We start from the raw sequence: 13,176 nt of genomic DNA on the forward strand, positions 1-13,176 counted from the left end.
CTTAAAAACACTTGGCATGTGCCAAGGAAAGTGTTGGTGGGCAGCAAGGTGCCCATGGAAACCACATAGGGGCACCTCTAGTTTATTCAATGTTATCGGCAAGGCTTTACAACTACAAGTACAGTATGATGCAGGGTTTACTTGGAAGTAAGTCCCACTGATTTCTAGGGAACATGCTACCAAATAAGGTTACAGTCTGACATAGAGACCCTTAATGCATTACTTGGAAATATCATTGAAATCACTGGTGTCTTCAGAATTGAAGTGCCAGAATCATGGCAAATTTAAATGACAGTGTTTTATGATGAAAAATACTAACCATGTACCTGGCACAGAAATTTTTTTCACAGCTGCTCAAACAAGCCATGGCTTTCCTCTCTACAGTAAGTCAAACTGGAAGCTGCCAAGGCCCAGTTCACACACTTCTAGCAGCATGGGAGCTATGCTCTCCCCACAATCCTCTGGTACTTTTAGCATGCAGCAGCACTACTAGGTTGTAAATTTAAAAACTTCGTATCAGAACATCACAGTTTTGAACAGAACTCTCTATGGGTAGAGAACTGGTTGGCCACTGGTTGGCCACTGTGTCAACAGACTGCTGGACTTGATAGGCCTTGGTCTGATCCAGCATGGCTTTTCTTATGTCCTTATGTTCTTAACTCTTCACTGATCCTCCTACTGCACCCCTCATGTTTCCTCTCCAGGTGGCATCATAAGCCCATTCACCTAAAGGGGCCTTGGAGGAACATCACTGCCATGTTGCCTAGCCATTTCTCATCTTGGCAGCAGTGATTTAAAAGACATCTGATGATCCTCTAATTCAACATAAATTGAAGTGGTATAGGATTCTGCTTTCTCTGCTATCCTCCAAAAATGCCATCCTTTTCTACTCTGCTTCCATAGCAGCACAGAGAGACAAGCAGCCCACAACTGACCTAGTCAAACTGAAAGCAAAGGAAATGCATGCTCTGCTGCTGCTGCATGTGCTATCACTGCACATACACACGCTGGACGTTTGCCAGCTATGCTAGTAATGGTTTGCATGCTGTCCCTACTGTCTCCCCCCACCAAACAGTTGCCACTAAAATTAGTGCTGTACTGACCAAGCCTGGATTATCGTATTTTTGCATGAGAGAGTACAAAAGAGCTTGCGCTCAGTATGGAGGCTCCAAGAGACTAATACCTGTATGACAATTCTCATGAGCTGGCTACACTTGAATCAAACAAGCATGAAGGGAACCAAACCCAATCCCCCCCAAAAAACAGGTTAGGAGCCAAAAAGGCTGAGCTAGCATAAATCCACAAAATAGTAGTTTCTTTATTATGTGCACAAATTCATAAAAATATTAAAAATCAAAGCCTTATAGAGTTATTAAAACCACCATACATAAACAATACAATTTGGTAGCATGCCTAAACTCTTGTTTATGGTTGCTACCAAATTATATTGTTTATATATGGTGGTAGTAATACTTCTATGAGGCTTTGGTTTTTAATATTTTTTATGAATTTGTGCACACAAGAAAAAAACTACTATGTTGTGGATTTATGCTAGCTCAGCCTTTTTGGTTTCTAACCTGGCCACAGTAGAATATAGAAATAGGGCCAACTGTGTGGCTTCTTTAGATAGGAAAGAACCACATGAGTGGACCTGGTCACATGGATCATGTATTCAAATACTTTCTGTCCAAAACCGTGTGAGCAAATGCCTTTGCAGAGCAGATCCCACACCACTATTGGTGTGAATGGAGACCTGTTCTAATGGTATCATACAGGAATCCTATTACCTACTATTGGTAATTCAGCTTTTATGGTTTACTGGTTTGGGTCAATGCATGGAAGAAGACAGTACTAGTGGATTGACAAATTGTATTTCCATACAGCTCAAATGAGCTCAGAACTTATTAACAAGGAGCCAATCCAAACACAATTACATGCAGTGAATTTTGTAGTTCTTTCTTTTTGACTTCTGACCTGAAAAGATATGCCACTTACATAACACTTGCCAAGATATCAGTGGCATTATGAGTGAATTATCAAGATGTTTGCAGAGTGATTACATATATTTGCCTATCATCTTGATGGCTATTCTACTCAGCTCTCGGCTGCTATACTTTTTCTTATGTTTCTGGAATGGCTGCAATGCAGAGCAAAAATACTAATAGCTTCCTAAATACAGATTACCTAGAAAATTACCTATACAGTTTCCCATGTTATTCCTGGAACATTTCTTGGTGCTACTTCTAACAGAGGAAATATCCTTGTCCATGTGGAGAACAGATGATTATTCAGTATTATACACTACGTGCTGAAGAATCATGAAAAGAACAAAGACAATGAGCAAAATCATGGTTTCATATGGATAAGTGCTGCATCACTGTTGAATGAACCAAAACTTGTCTACAGGCCAAAGGAACAGAGGAGTAAATAAGCACAAATGCAAAAATGTACTTTAGAGCACAACACACCAACCATTCAAGAGACGCAGACTTGAAATTCAAGCATGCTGTTTCTTCTCAGGTTAGATTTTTTTGAAGAACCTCTTCTGATCAGATGAGGACACCAGCAAGATTCATGAAGCAAAGGATACTAAAACTTTGATTGATTATTTCAAAGTTCCATAAGTTTATCCTCAAATCATCCGCTGACATGTACGTTTCATAGTCACTGTTAACGGATATGGAGTTGATGTGATACGTGTGCGCATTTGCGAAAACCCTTCTGGGAGTCGCTTCCACCATTAAATCCATGGGCCTTAGCACAGGTACCTGGGAAGATAAGAAAAGAACAGAAACTAATCAGAAGAGAAATTATTCTGTTATCAAAGCAAGTATTTTATTCTGTACCGTTGCTTGATCCTTAACCTCCAAGCTTACAGATATCTTTCTCAGATTGCTGTTGTTCACAACTGAGGGGATACTATCAGTTCCGGGTTAAATGGTTGTTATAGGACCTACAATTTACTTCAGAGATGTTTATGCCACCTCACCGGAGCCCTGCTTAAGGCACCTTAATGTAGTTTTCACGGAGTCATAAACCTGTTCCTAATCACCTAACCAGCTCACGTTCTTCCCTTTAAAATTGTGCATCAGTCCTGAATACAACCATTAGGGAAACAAAAAAACCCAGATTCTCTGGTTAATATACATGCAAGCACCCTTGCCCATGGATACTACAAATTTTGATTCTAACGTGTTCAGTTGATCTGTTTTCTACATGTCACAGTTATACACAAACAGTCCAAAGCCATTCTTTTATATTAAACAATTTTTTTTGAGGAGAAGGTGATTTTGCAGAGAAATGGGGAGGATTGCTGGGGGTAAAGGGAAGATGACTGGGGAAGGCACTGGCAAACCACCCCGTAAACAAAGTCTGCCTAGTAAACGTCGGGATGTGACGTCACCCCATGGGTCAGGAATGACCCAGTGCTTGCACAGGGGACCACCTACCTAGAAGGGTTTTACATTATGGAGATGAAATAAAAGCAGAATGGCAGGAAAACTCGAACACTGCTTTTAGCATGGTCAGCGGTAGGGCATCTGCGTGGCATGCAGAAGATCCCAGGTTCAATCCCTGGCATCTCCAGTTAAAAGGACCAGGCAATAGGGGATGTGAAAGACCTCTGCCTGAGACCCTGGAAAGCCACTGCCAGTCTGAGTAGACAATACTGACTATGATGGGCCAATGGTCTGATTCAGCAGAAGGCAGCTTCATGTGTGTCCATTAACCTACACATAAGAATCTTCCTTATGGTAAGTCAGACCCCTGGGTCCATCTGGCCCAGTGCTGTCTACTCCAAATGGCAGAAGCTTTCTTAGGTCTTGGGCCTGAGATGTCTTTCTCAGCCCTGCTGCCTGAGATCCTTGGACTGCAGATGCTGGGCTTAGACGTGGCCCCTAAAACTCAGGAACACCACAGTGCTCATCTCTGGCCTTACCACAGCCACTTCCTAAATGGGAAGGAAATCAGTTTTTCTCCTTTCCATCACAGTGTTGCATATGTATGAATCTTGGTGCAGCCATCCTATTCTGTGTGGATTATTAATTGTGGTCTAATTTAAATAGCTTCTAAGCACGAGTGAAACACAATTCTTCTGAAAGATAAAGTGTTTCCACAGACAGTTGAAATATCATGATGGGTAGCCATGTTAGTCTGTCTGAAACAGTTAAAAAGAGCAAGAGTCCAGTAGCACCTTAAAGACTAACAAAATTTCTACCAAGGTATGAGCTTTCGTTAGCCATAGTTCACTTCTTTAAGGTGCGACTGGACGCTTGCTCTTTTCGACAGTTGAAATATCGTTAGATCAGATACTCCTTCACCATCTGATATTACAAGGATGATTTTTGAAAGATCTATATTACAGTTAGTGTTGATTACGTCCTCTGTCACGAGCTTCATCTCCCATCTCATGGAGTAAATTTAAAAGAACTGGGATGGCGAGAAAAGGATACAGAGCCGGCTGAGGGAGGATGCCACACAACACAATACCAAAGTACATAAATATACCATTCTGGTTTTTTGCTTATTAAGTATAATCCAATAAGCCATCAGTCAGTGACAAGATGCGATCAAACCAGCACACACAAACGTGGAAGCAACACCTTCCTCTATACAACACCATAAGGCAACTGAACGTAACAGAAAGGTGTCAGCCAATGGTGACCAATGCCAAGGAAGTATTCCCCCCAGCTTTCCGTTACTGTGCGTTATTATCTGTATGCTGCCCAGGGAAATTTCCCATGGCTGTGGAGGTGGGGACGGGAGTATAACAGCCAGGATCAAGTGACACTAGGACATAGGAGCTGCCAGTTCAGAGCCTGAGATTAATGTGACGAGCCTGCTTTCTAATTCGCCCTGACATATTCAATGATGCATCGTTTGCTGTTGAAGGACTTGGCGCAGCCATCTGGGGACATGGCCTAGCATTTTGCCTGGAGACTGCGGGGAGCAGGCAGTCATTCAAACTGTCAGAAACACGATGGTTTTCAAAAGGTAAAGGATTCAATGGCCACACCAGATTTCCCTAGAAACAAACAAACAAACAAAATTAAAAGCTTTGGCACAAGATTCCACTCGGCCATGTACTGCTATGTAGGAAAAGCCACGTCTTCACTGGTTTCCCACCTGCTCTAGCCAACTGTTCATCCAAAACCACATTCTGTGGTAATTAGTGAAAGGCAGTCAATATGTTGGGTGGGGAAACTGGCTTATGAGTAATATCCACCATGCCAAGTGAGCCAGTCCGCATCTATGTTTTAGATTGGGAGGAAAGTTAAAAGCATCATTATGCACTTAATTTATAGTCCATGTTGACTATGCAAACAAATTCAGAATTTCAAAAGGAAGACTAAATTCTCTGAACAGGAAATCCAAGTGTTTTGATCCTGTACATTTGCCCAATATTGGCAACATAAGCGAGGGAGTGACATTTTTGACCAGGTGCAGGGGGTGGAGATTGTCAGAGATTATATGTGCAAGACATTATTTGACACACAAAAACCAGTAGCAAACAGCAAGCCTCCAGGGCTGACACATGCAAAACCCTCATCCAATCATCTGGCACTGGGAAGGATTCATTTGTTAGTGGGTTCATTGTTCCAGCTACAGTTGCCAGCCTGAAAAATCTGCAGTATTTATAAAAGCAGTTTCCAAGGGGATGTCATAACTCTAACATCTTACCAAGAAATGGTGTCCAGGGATAAGAAAGGATGGAGAGGTGGTCCTATACATGCAGGAGCTTAAGTCAGTACCTGGTGGCTTCCCCCTAAATTTTCTGGTACAAAGTATACAGGCTGCAATCCGGGCAAGCTGACAGAAAGCAAAATCTGGCCCTGACTGCAGATACCAATCACTAGGGACAGGAGGCAGGATTACTGCCCCATAGTCAACTGCTGTCCTCAAGTACACCTCTTTATCCCATATAATAGAGCAAGTATGGTGCAGTGGTTAGAGCAGGGGTGTCGAACTCAATTGTTACAAGGACCAAATATGACATAAATGTCACTATGTTGGGCCGGGTCATACCACCAGCCCAGATCGAGAGTGGGGAGGGTGGCTGCCTCGGCTGGCTTGCGGGCCGGATAAGAGCTCTCAAGGGGCCGAATCCAGCCCTCAGGTCTTAAGTTTGACACCCCTGGGTTAGAGTGTTGGACTGGGATCTGGGGGACCCAGGTTCAAATCCCAACTATGCTATGGAAGTTTGCTGGGCAACCTTGGACCAGTCATACACTTGCAGCCTAGTAGAAAAGGGCAAGAGTCCAGTAGCACCTTAAAGACTAACAAAAATATTTTCTGGTAGGGTATGAGTTTTCGTGAGCCACAGCTCACTTCTTCAGATACAGCTAGAATGTGAATCCATCTGTCTTTAAGTAGAGGAGAGTGAATTCAGACAAGCATTAGAATGTAAATGTTAACAGTATGTACATGTGAATAGCAGGCGTGATGGGATGAGGTGTGGTATGCAGAAGAGTCTGTGATGTCCAGGGGAGAGATGGGTGTGGAGAAATCAGCATCGGTAATGAGCCATGAATGCAAGGTCTTTATTCAGACCAGGTAAATGCATTGACTTGCAGCCTAACCTACCTTAGGACTGTGGTAAGGATCAAGTGGAGCTGAGGAGAATGATAGAAACCGCTTGGGGTCCCCATTGGGGAGAAAGGTGGGTTATAGATAAATAAATAAATATAACTAAGTGGATGTGATTCACTCCTGAGATAAACTACTACATTGAGGGGAGTTTCATGATGGGGCAAAACTTGTTTCCTATTCCAATAGTGTAGAGTCTGTGTGTACAGAGCACACACATATGCATTGTTTTCCTGAAATATACATGGAGCTCCTGCAATATACAGGTACTATACAGGCTTTCCTTCTATGTCCAGAATAACAGCTGATGTTTCACTAGGCAAAAATAATGGCTATTTCATAAGCTGAAGCTATGTTTGACTCCTGTAATCTTATTGAGCTGTAATGAGTGGGATTTTCAAAACAAACAAACAAAAATCAAACATGTTTTCCAGTACTATCATATTCTGAAACAAGGGAAACTCTTGAAAGTAAGGAACATTTAGTCCTCTGACGGGCAGTGTGGGAAAGCATTTAAATTTTTTAATAAAATATATCTGTTAACACAGTTATACTTATAGGACATAGTTTGGACCAATCAAAGCCCTCAGGTGGCTTTTGCATTACAAGTAAGATTACAAGATTACAATGCTCGTCTGCAGAAAAATCCAAAAACAAAAACTGCTAAATACCTGTTGTAACAATTGTTAGTGAAATTTCAGGCATTACATGATGTAAGAAACAGCCACTCTAGATACAAAATTCTGCAGACTTACGTGACTACAAATCACTGGTAGCAAGAAAAATTTAAAGAATAATTAACTTTCACATCTATCAACAAAAATGTACTCCAACATACTGGGCAGTTCTGAAGACACACCAGCATTCCATCTTAAATAAACCTTCAGAAGTTGCTCATAGACTCCTTCGCCAATAATTAGGGTATGTGGTTGGGAGTTAGCCAAGGGCTACTTCCCACATAGTTTGGGTTACTTGCTTTGGCTTTTAGTTGTAGTGCCACAATAAAGTGTACAGCTCCCAGGCTCCTATAGCCCAGTAGACAAGCAAAAGACTATGGGTAGGGGTGTGCAAAAAAAAAAAAAAAAATCAGTAAATTTTGGATTGGGAGTTAATAAACCTGAATTTTTTTGGTAAACCCGGATATTCCCAAACCTTCATCTCAGGAATATCCGAATTCCCAAAAAAATTCTATTGACCCGAATTTGAAATTTACTGCCCCCCCTCCCCATTTCTCCTCCCTCCCCACTTACCTTTAATTCAGAGCTGCAGTTGAGGCAGGTGAAGAGCTGCCTCCAAGCCCCACATGGAGCCTGGAGGCGGTGGGAGCCTGGGCAGAGCTGCAAGCCAGCCTCGGCTTGGCCAAGGCCGGCTCGCAGCTTTGCACTGGCCACTGCCTCCAGGCTCCACATGGGGCCTGGAGGCAGTAGCAGGCTAGCAGGTAAGTAAGAGAGAGGGGAGGGGGAGTCTTTTTGTTGAAAAATGGCAGCAGGGCTGAAGCTGGCCGAATCATGCCGATTTTTTTCTGCATGATTTGGGGATCCGTTTTTCAGCTCTGTTTAAATTTGCCACCATTTTTCCCGGGGGAGGGGACACAAAAAAAATACCGAAAAGGTATTTTGGGGGTTATTTTCCTGTTCGGCTTCAGCCGAATGCACACCCTTAACTATGTGTACAACTGATGGAGGCAACCCTGCTTGTTTATCCATAGGCTGGCCCCATCTACATCTAAAGGAGGAACAGGAGGCCTATTTTAAGTACAAAATATGGAGTGTGCCCCATCACTAACCTCACCTTACTGCATTCTATATTTCCAGGCATTTTTCTCCAAACCTGGCTCCTCTCTTCCAGTACCTGCTCCAGGTTGGAAGAGAAGTGTGTGGAGAATGGATCTGCAGGAGTTAGGGATAGAAGGGTTACTTTACCTGCATGCCCTTTTCTTTGCAAAAAAGTAGACCATTTTGATGTTGTAAATACGGTACGCATCAAGAGAAAAAAAAGACCCCTCCTGAATGCCTACTTTGGCTGTCAGAGCTGTTCCTCACATTTCAATTGTGAAGCAAAACACAAAAAAGTAATGTCTGAATGACAATATCATTTTTTGCTCTGACTATGTGCATCGGAAAGACAGCACAATCAGTAATTTTCTGCTTTGTGTGCTCAAAGCAATAAGACATTTCTGACTCCACTCAGGCATTATGTCTTATCCCTCTATGCATGTGAAATTGCCCACAGACTCATGGTATTCTTCTGCATCTATCCAATGACAGTTGTAAGTAAAATGATTGCTTATTGGATAATAATTAAAACTTACTTAGTGTTTGCTTCTTTTATCATTAGGTCTCTACCTAAGCCACTTATCTCTTACTAGTATGGTCATGACAATATTAACCAATATAGACAGCTCTTTAAATATGTTCCTCATTCAATTACAGGAGTAACCTGGGGATGCTATTAGGCATTCTATATATCCATTATTAAAGGGTAATTCAGTGTAACAAACCAAATCAAGAACCTACAAAGGCTGTCAAATAAAATAAGCCAACTAACAAATTACATTATTTTGTGTTTTCAGGAGGGGGAGAAAATGCCAATCATTTTTTTTTTCATTTTTAAATATATTGTCTCATTTTTAAATGTTACAAAGTGTGATACGAAGTTTAAAAAGAACACTTCCATGTAGATGATCACAGTGCTCTAATACCTAAGCAGCTTTCAGCCTCTTTTTCGTCATCTGCTGAAGATTTCCCTCTTTCCAAAATTAATGAAGCATTAATCCTCTCTTGAGATGTAAAATTTGGTGTTTTTTTGCCATGGTTCAGTGATAGACTTGGTTTAAAAAGCAAGGGAGACGGCCTCCCTGGGTCTCTTTGCACCTACGAGAATTGCATTATCCAACCAAATTATTCAGCAGCCAGACCCAAATTGAAAGGATTCAAGAAGGAAAAAAAAGACTTGGTTAATCCGATCAGCAGCGTAACTGCTGTTGTTTTATTACTTTTGGCCTGAGTCTTTCATCAGGTTCCTGGGGAGGGAAGCGGGGGGGAGGTAGGTTATATTTCTGGAACCAACTGAAAGATTGGTCAAATATGTTTTGTCCTTATGAGTACATATTTGCTTCTGCCATTCAAACGTAGCCTTCTCTAACTACTGCACAATAACATGATCCGTTAGTAGGACCAAAATAATGGCAAGATGATCCGTCCGACATTTGGGCTACATTCTGTCATCTACTCACAAGATTCCCTGTGCGACAATGGCCAAGTCGCTTCATCAGGTTTTCCATTCCATATACAAGTACCTCTTTGTTGTGTGGTAAGAGAATCACCATCATGCCATTTGCTGAACCACAGTATGGGAAACTTCAGATACTGAGGGATGCAAATGAGATGTGAAAATGGCACCGAAAACAGCTAGCCTGGAGAGACTAGTGAACTTCAAAATTGCTTTCGGAATCTCACTGTTCATGAGTCCTCTCTCTAAGTTGCAGAGAAGGTTGCTCTCGATTTATGTCTACTGCATTTTTGCATTCAGAAACGAAGTGTGAGAGGGTATGCGTCTCTATAACTGTGTTGTTACACACAAACATCCGTCTGCGAGCTGTCACATGACAATGATGAAGCTCAGAGGGCTTCATCATTTTGACCCTTTTGATATTAGACGAACAAGCCCAATTAATTCCAGCACAGCTATAACTCCACTATTTAGCAGGCTTATTGGGTCAGAAAATGGCTCAGGACGTTCAAAAATCACATATATTGTCTCCTGTCACACTCTTGTACCACATACAAAATGTCACCTACCTAAACAGTATGTATGTTTTAAAGGTAGGGTTGCAAACCTCAGCTGGGGCCAGAGATCTCCTGAAATTACAACTGATCCCCAGATGAAAGAGATCAGTTCCCCTGTAAAAAAAAATGAGGGTGAACTTTATGACATTGTACCCTGCTGAGGACCCTCCCCAAACCTTGATCTCCCCTGGCTCCACCCCAAAATCTCCCTGAGCAGGCAACCTTATTTCCAGAGGAGATATACTGTGATGTACTGATGTAGCTCTAGGAGCTTGTCCTTGGGTTCCCCCCACCTCTTTCTCACTTTCTCTCTCCAGAAAGCGTATCTTGGTCTGTCAACAATGGAAATAAGTGGCCTCGGCTGCCTGGGGATTAATATTTTACAGACAGAATATTCATCAAAGACTATTATCATGGTAGGCTTACAATTTCACATTCTCTGTGCCTCTGCCTTGTTGGGCTATCCCTATAAAGCGAGAAGATACACCTTCCTTGAATAAAGATAAAGTTGCAAACTAATTACCAGTTTCCCGGTTTCCCCAGGCATTCTCCTTCCTCACACATCATTCATTTTAATGCTGTTTCGTCCGTTGTTTGTTATTTGCAGTTTTCCGGTAGAAGGGTTCCACAGAACTGTTATTATGCATCACAGGGTACAGAAAATCTGTGAGAGGCTAGTTTAGGCTATCCTGAATTTGACTGTCCCCCGATCAGGAAGGATTTGTAGAATTTAAATATTACTGGCAGCAAATTCTACACAGTATGCAGACAAGGGACCATATGATGGCCTGAGTCGTGTTTTTTTCCTCCCTTCTCCTTTTCTTCTTTAAACATGATGGAGAGTTCCAGAGAATTTAAAAGCTTATACACTTTTTTGTTTTATTTTGCCTGGTCTTAATAAGAGGTATTACATGGCTCTTGCAGTGAGCTAGATACTTAAGTGATCATAATGTATTCCAAAGCAAATTAGCTATGTTGAATCAAGCAGGGTTTTACAACTTTCCTCAACATGGAGCAGCACTTGCGTGCCCACTTTAAGGGCACAACCTGACTTTAATCCACATTCCAAAATTCCAAAAATGGTTGTGAAATTTCTCTGAATTCAATCACGCCCTCTTTCTCCAAATAGAATGTGAGTTCCTCTCTAATGTTACACCAGCCTGGTGTAGTGGTTAAGAGCGGTGGTTTGGAGCGGTGGACTCTAATCTGGAGAACCGGGTTTGATTCCCCACTCCTCCACATGAGCAGCAGATGCTAATCTGGTGAACTGGATTTGTTTCCCCACTCCTTCACACGAAGCCAGCTGGGTGACCTTGGGCTAGTCACAGTTCTCTTAGAGCTCTCTCAGCCCCACCTACCTCACAGGGTGTCTGTTGTGGGAAGGGGAAGGGAAGGTGATTGTAAGCGGGTTTGATTCTCCCTCAAGTGGTAGAGAAAGCCAGCATATAAAAACCAACTCTTCTTCTTCTTATGCGCATCAGTAAGACCAAAATTGCCTCGTGGATTCATAAAATAATAAATGTTATTTTTCCCTTTAGGGATCATTCCACCTCTTTGTGGTCAGAGAGAGAAAGCAATGGGGTGAGATGAAGTTAAAACCAGAACAGGGCATGTGTGTGCTTTTAAGGGGTGAGAGAGGTTTCTAGCTTGTATTTATGGGGAAAAAGCCACCTCAGCTTGGCTAATAAATTAAGTCTTCTGATATGCCATTTTCAGACTGCAGCACGGCTGCAGAGCACACAATAAGAATAGCGAAGCCGAACAGAAGTAGGAGCGTTGTTTGCTTTAATGAACGTGCTTAGCGGTTCTTGACAGACCTGCCAGCAGGAGTCCTGTTGAGCTTTTCAATTACCATTTCACTACAGTGCCTGCTTCTGGCACACTGAACTGCTCAGGCACCAGAGCACATGCAGGTATTCAGAGCACTCCCACAGTTAATGAAATAAAAACTGGCTGCGAAGGGGGGGTGGGAGAATTAGCATTTCATTGTTTCGGCATGAATTGGCTTCCTACAACACACAGTCTAAAATCATGTACTCAGACGGGGTTCAAAGGAGGAAGACAGGCACAGATCTCACTAGCTCTGCGTCAGTTTGAAGGGCTCAGCTTGTACTTTTGGCCTATGTTCATATTGGGTTACTCTAGAGGAGGATGGAGGGGCAGGATCGCTGACAGTCTTGCTCAAATGGGACAAAAGAAACAGGAGAGCCATAACCAATTCAGACATTATTTTGTATTGTGAAACGAATTCACGGGTACAAAAAAGTCACATAGCACTATTCATGAAGTTGTCAATAAGATACATGCAACTTGTCCCTTGCCTGGTCACTACCTATATGTATTTGGCAGTTGGAAGTTCAGATGTACACATGTAGGGACATGGCATAAAAAGAATGTAGTCCTTTGTACTTGAGAATTAATTCATAAGTGCAAAATCTAGTGGGGTTGCTCTGCTAGTCCGTTGCAGTGAAAAGAAAAAAAAGTCTTAGAGCTTCAAATACTTAAGGTGACACAACACTCCTTTTACTTCCAAGTACACAGTCTATCATATGAATCATCTCCTACCTTCTGACACCATCCTTCTACCGTAACAGCTTATGTGAGGGTTGGAGTGGAACTGTCTAGAGATATAATATGAAACAGCTTTTCAGAACAAATTGAATGCAGGGATACAGTCAATGACTACAAGGATTTGCTGGGCTCTAAGAATTTACATCCTTTGTTTGAAGGTTGATGTCTATTTTTTTTGTTTTTTTGTTCCTACGAGTAAATACCATGGATGAGGGTGGAACAATAGCATGCA

The 13,176-nt window shown here is 42.1% G+C and overlaps 1 protein-coding gene across 3 annotated transcripts in view; it reads right to left on the minus strand.

Annotated features, from left to right (window-relative positions):
• The window catches only part of PPP2R2B (protein phosphatase 2 regulatory subunit Bbeta), a 289,890-nt gene that overhangs the window by 30,999 nt on the left and 245,715 nt on the right, over nt 1–13,176 (minus strand). For all 3 annotated transcript variants that reach the window (XM_056858192.1, XM_056858199.1, XM_056858206.1), the window contains exon 5: nt 2,591–2,768. In XM_056858192.1, coding sequence (XP_056714170.1) covers nt 2,591–2,768 — 178 coding nt within the window. The remainder of the gene's footprint in view (nt 1–2,590; nt 2,769–13,176) is intronic.

This window comes from Euleptes europaea, chromosome 1 (genome assembly GCF_029931775.1).
Source record: "Euleptes europaea isolate rEulEur1 chromosome 1, rEulEur1.hap1, whole genome shotgun sequence".
Classification (NCBI taxonomy): domain Eukaryota; kingdom Metazoa; phylum Chordata; class Lepidosauria; order Squamata; family Sphaerodactylidae; genus Euleptes; species Euleptes europaea.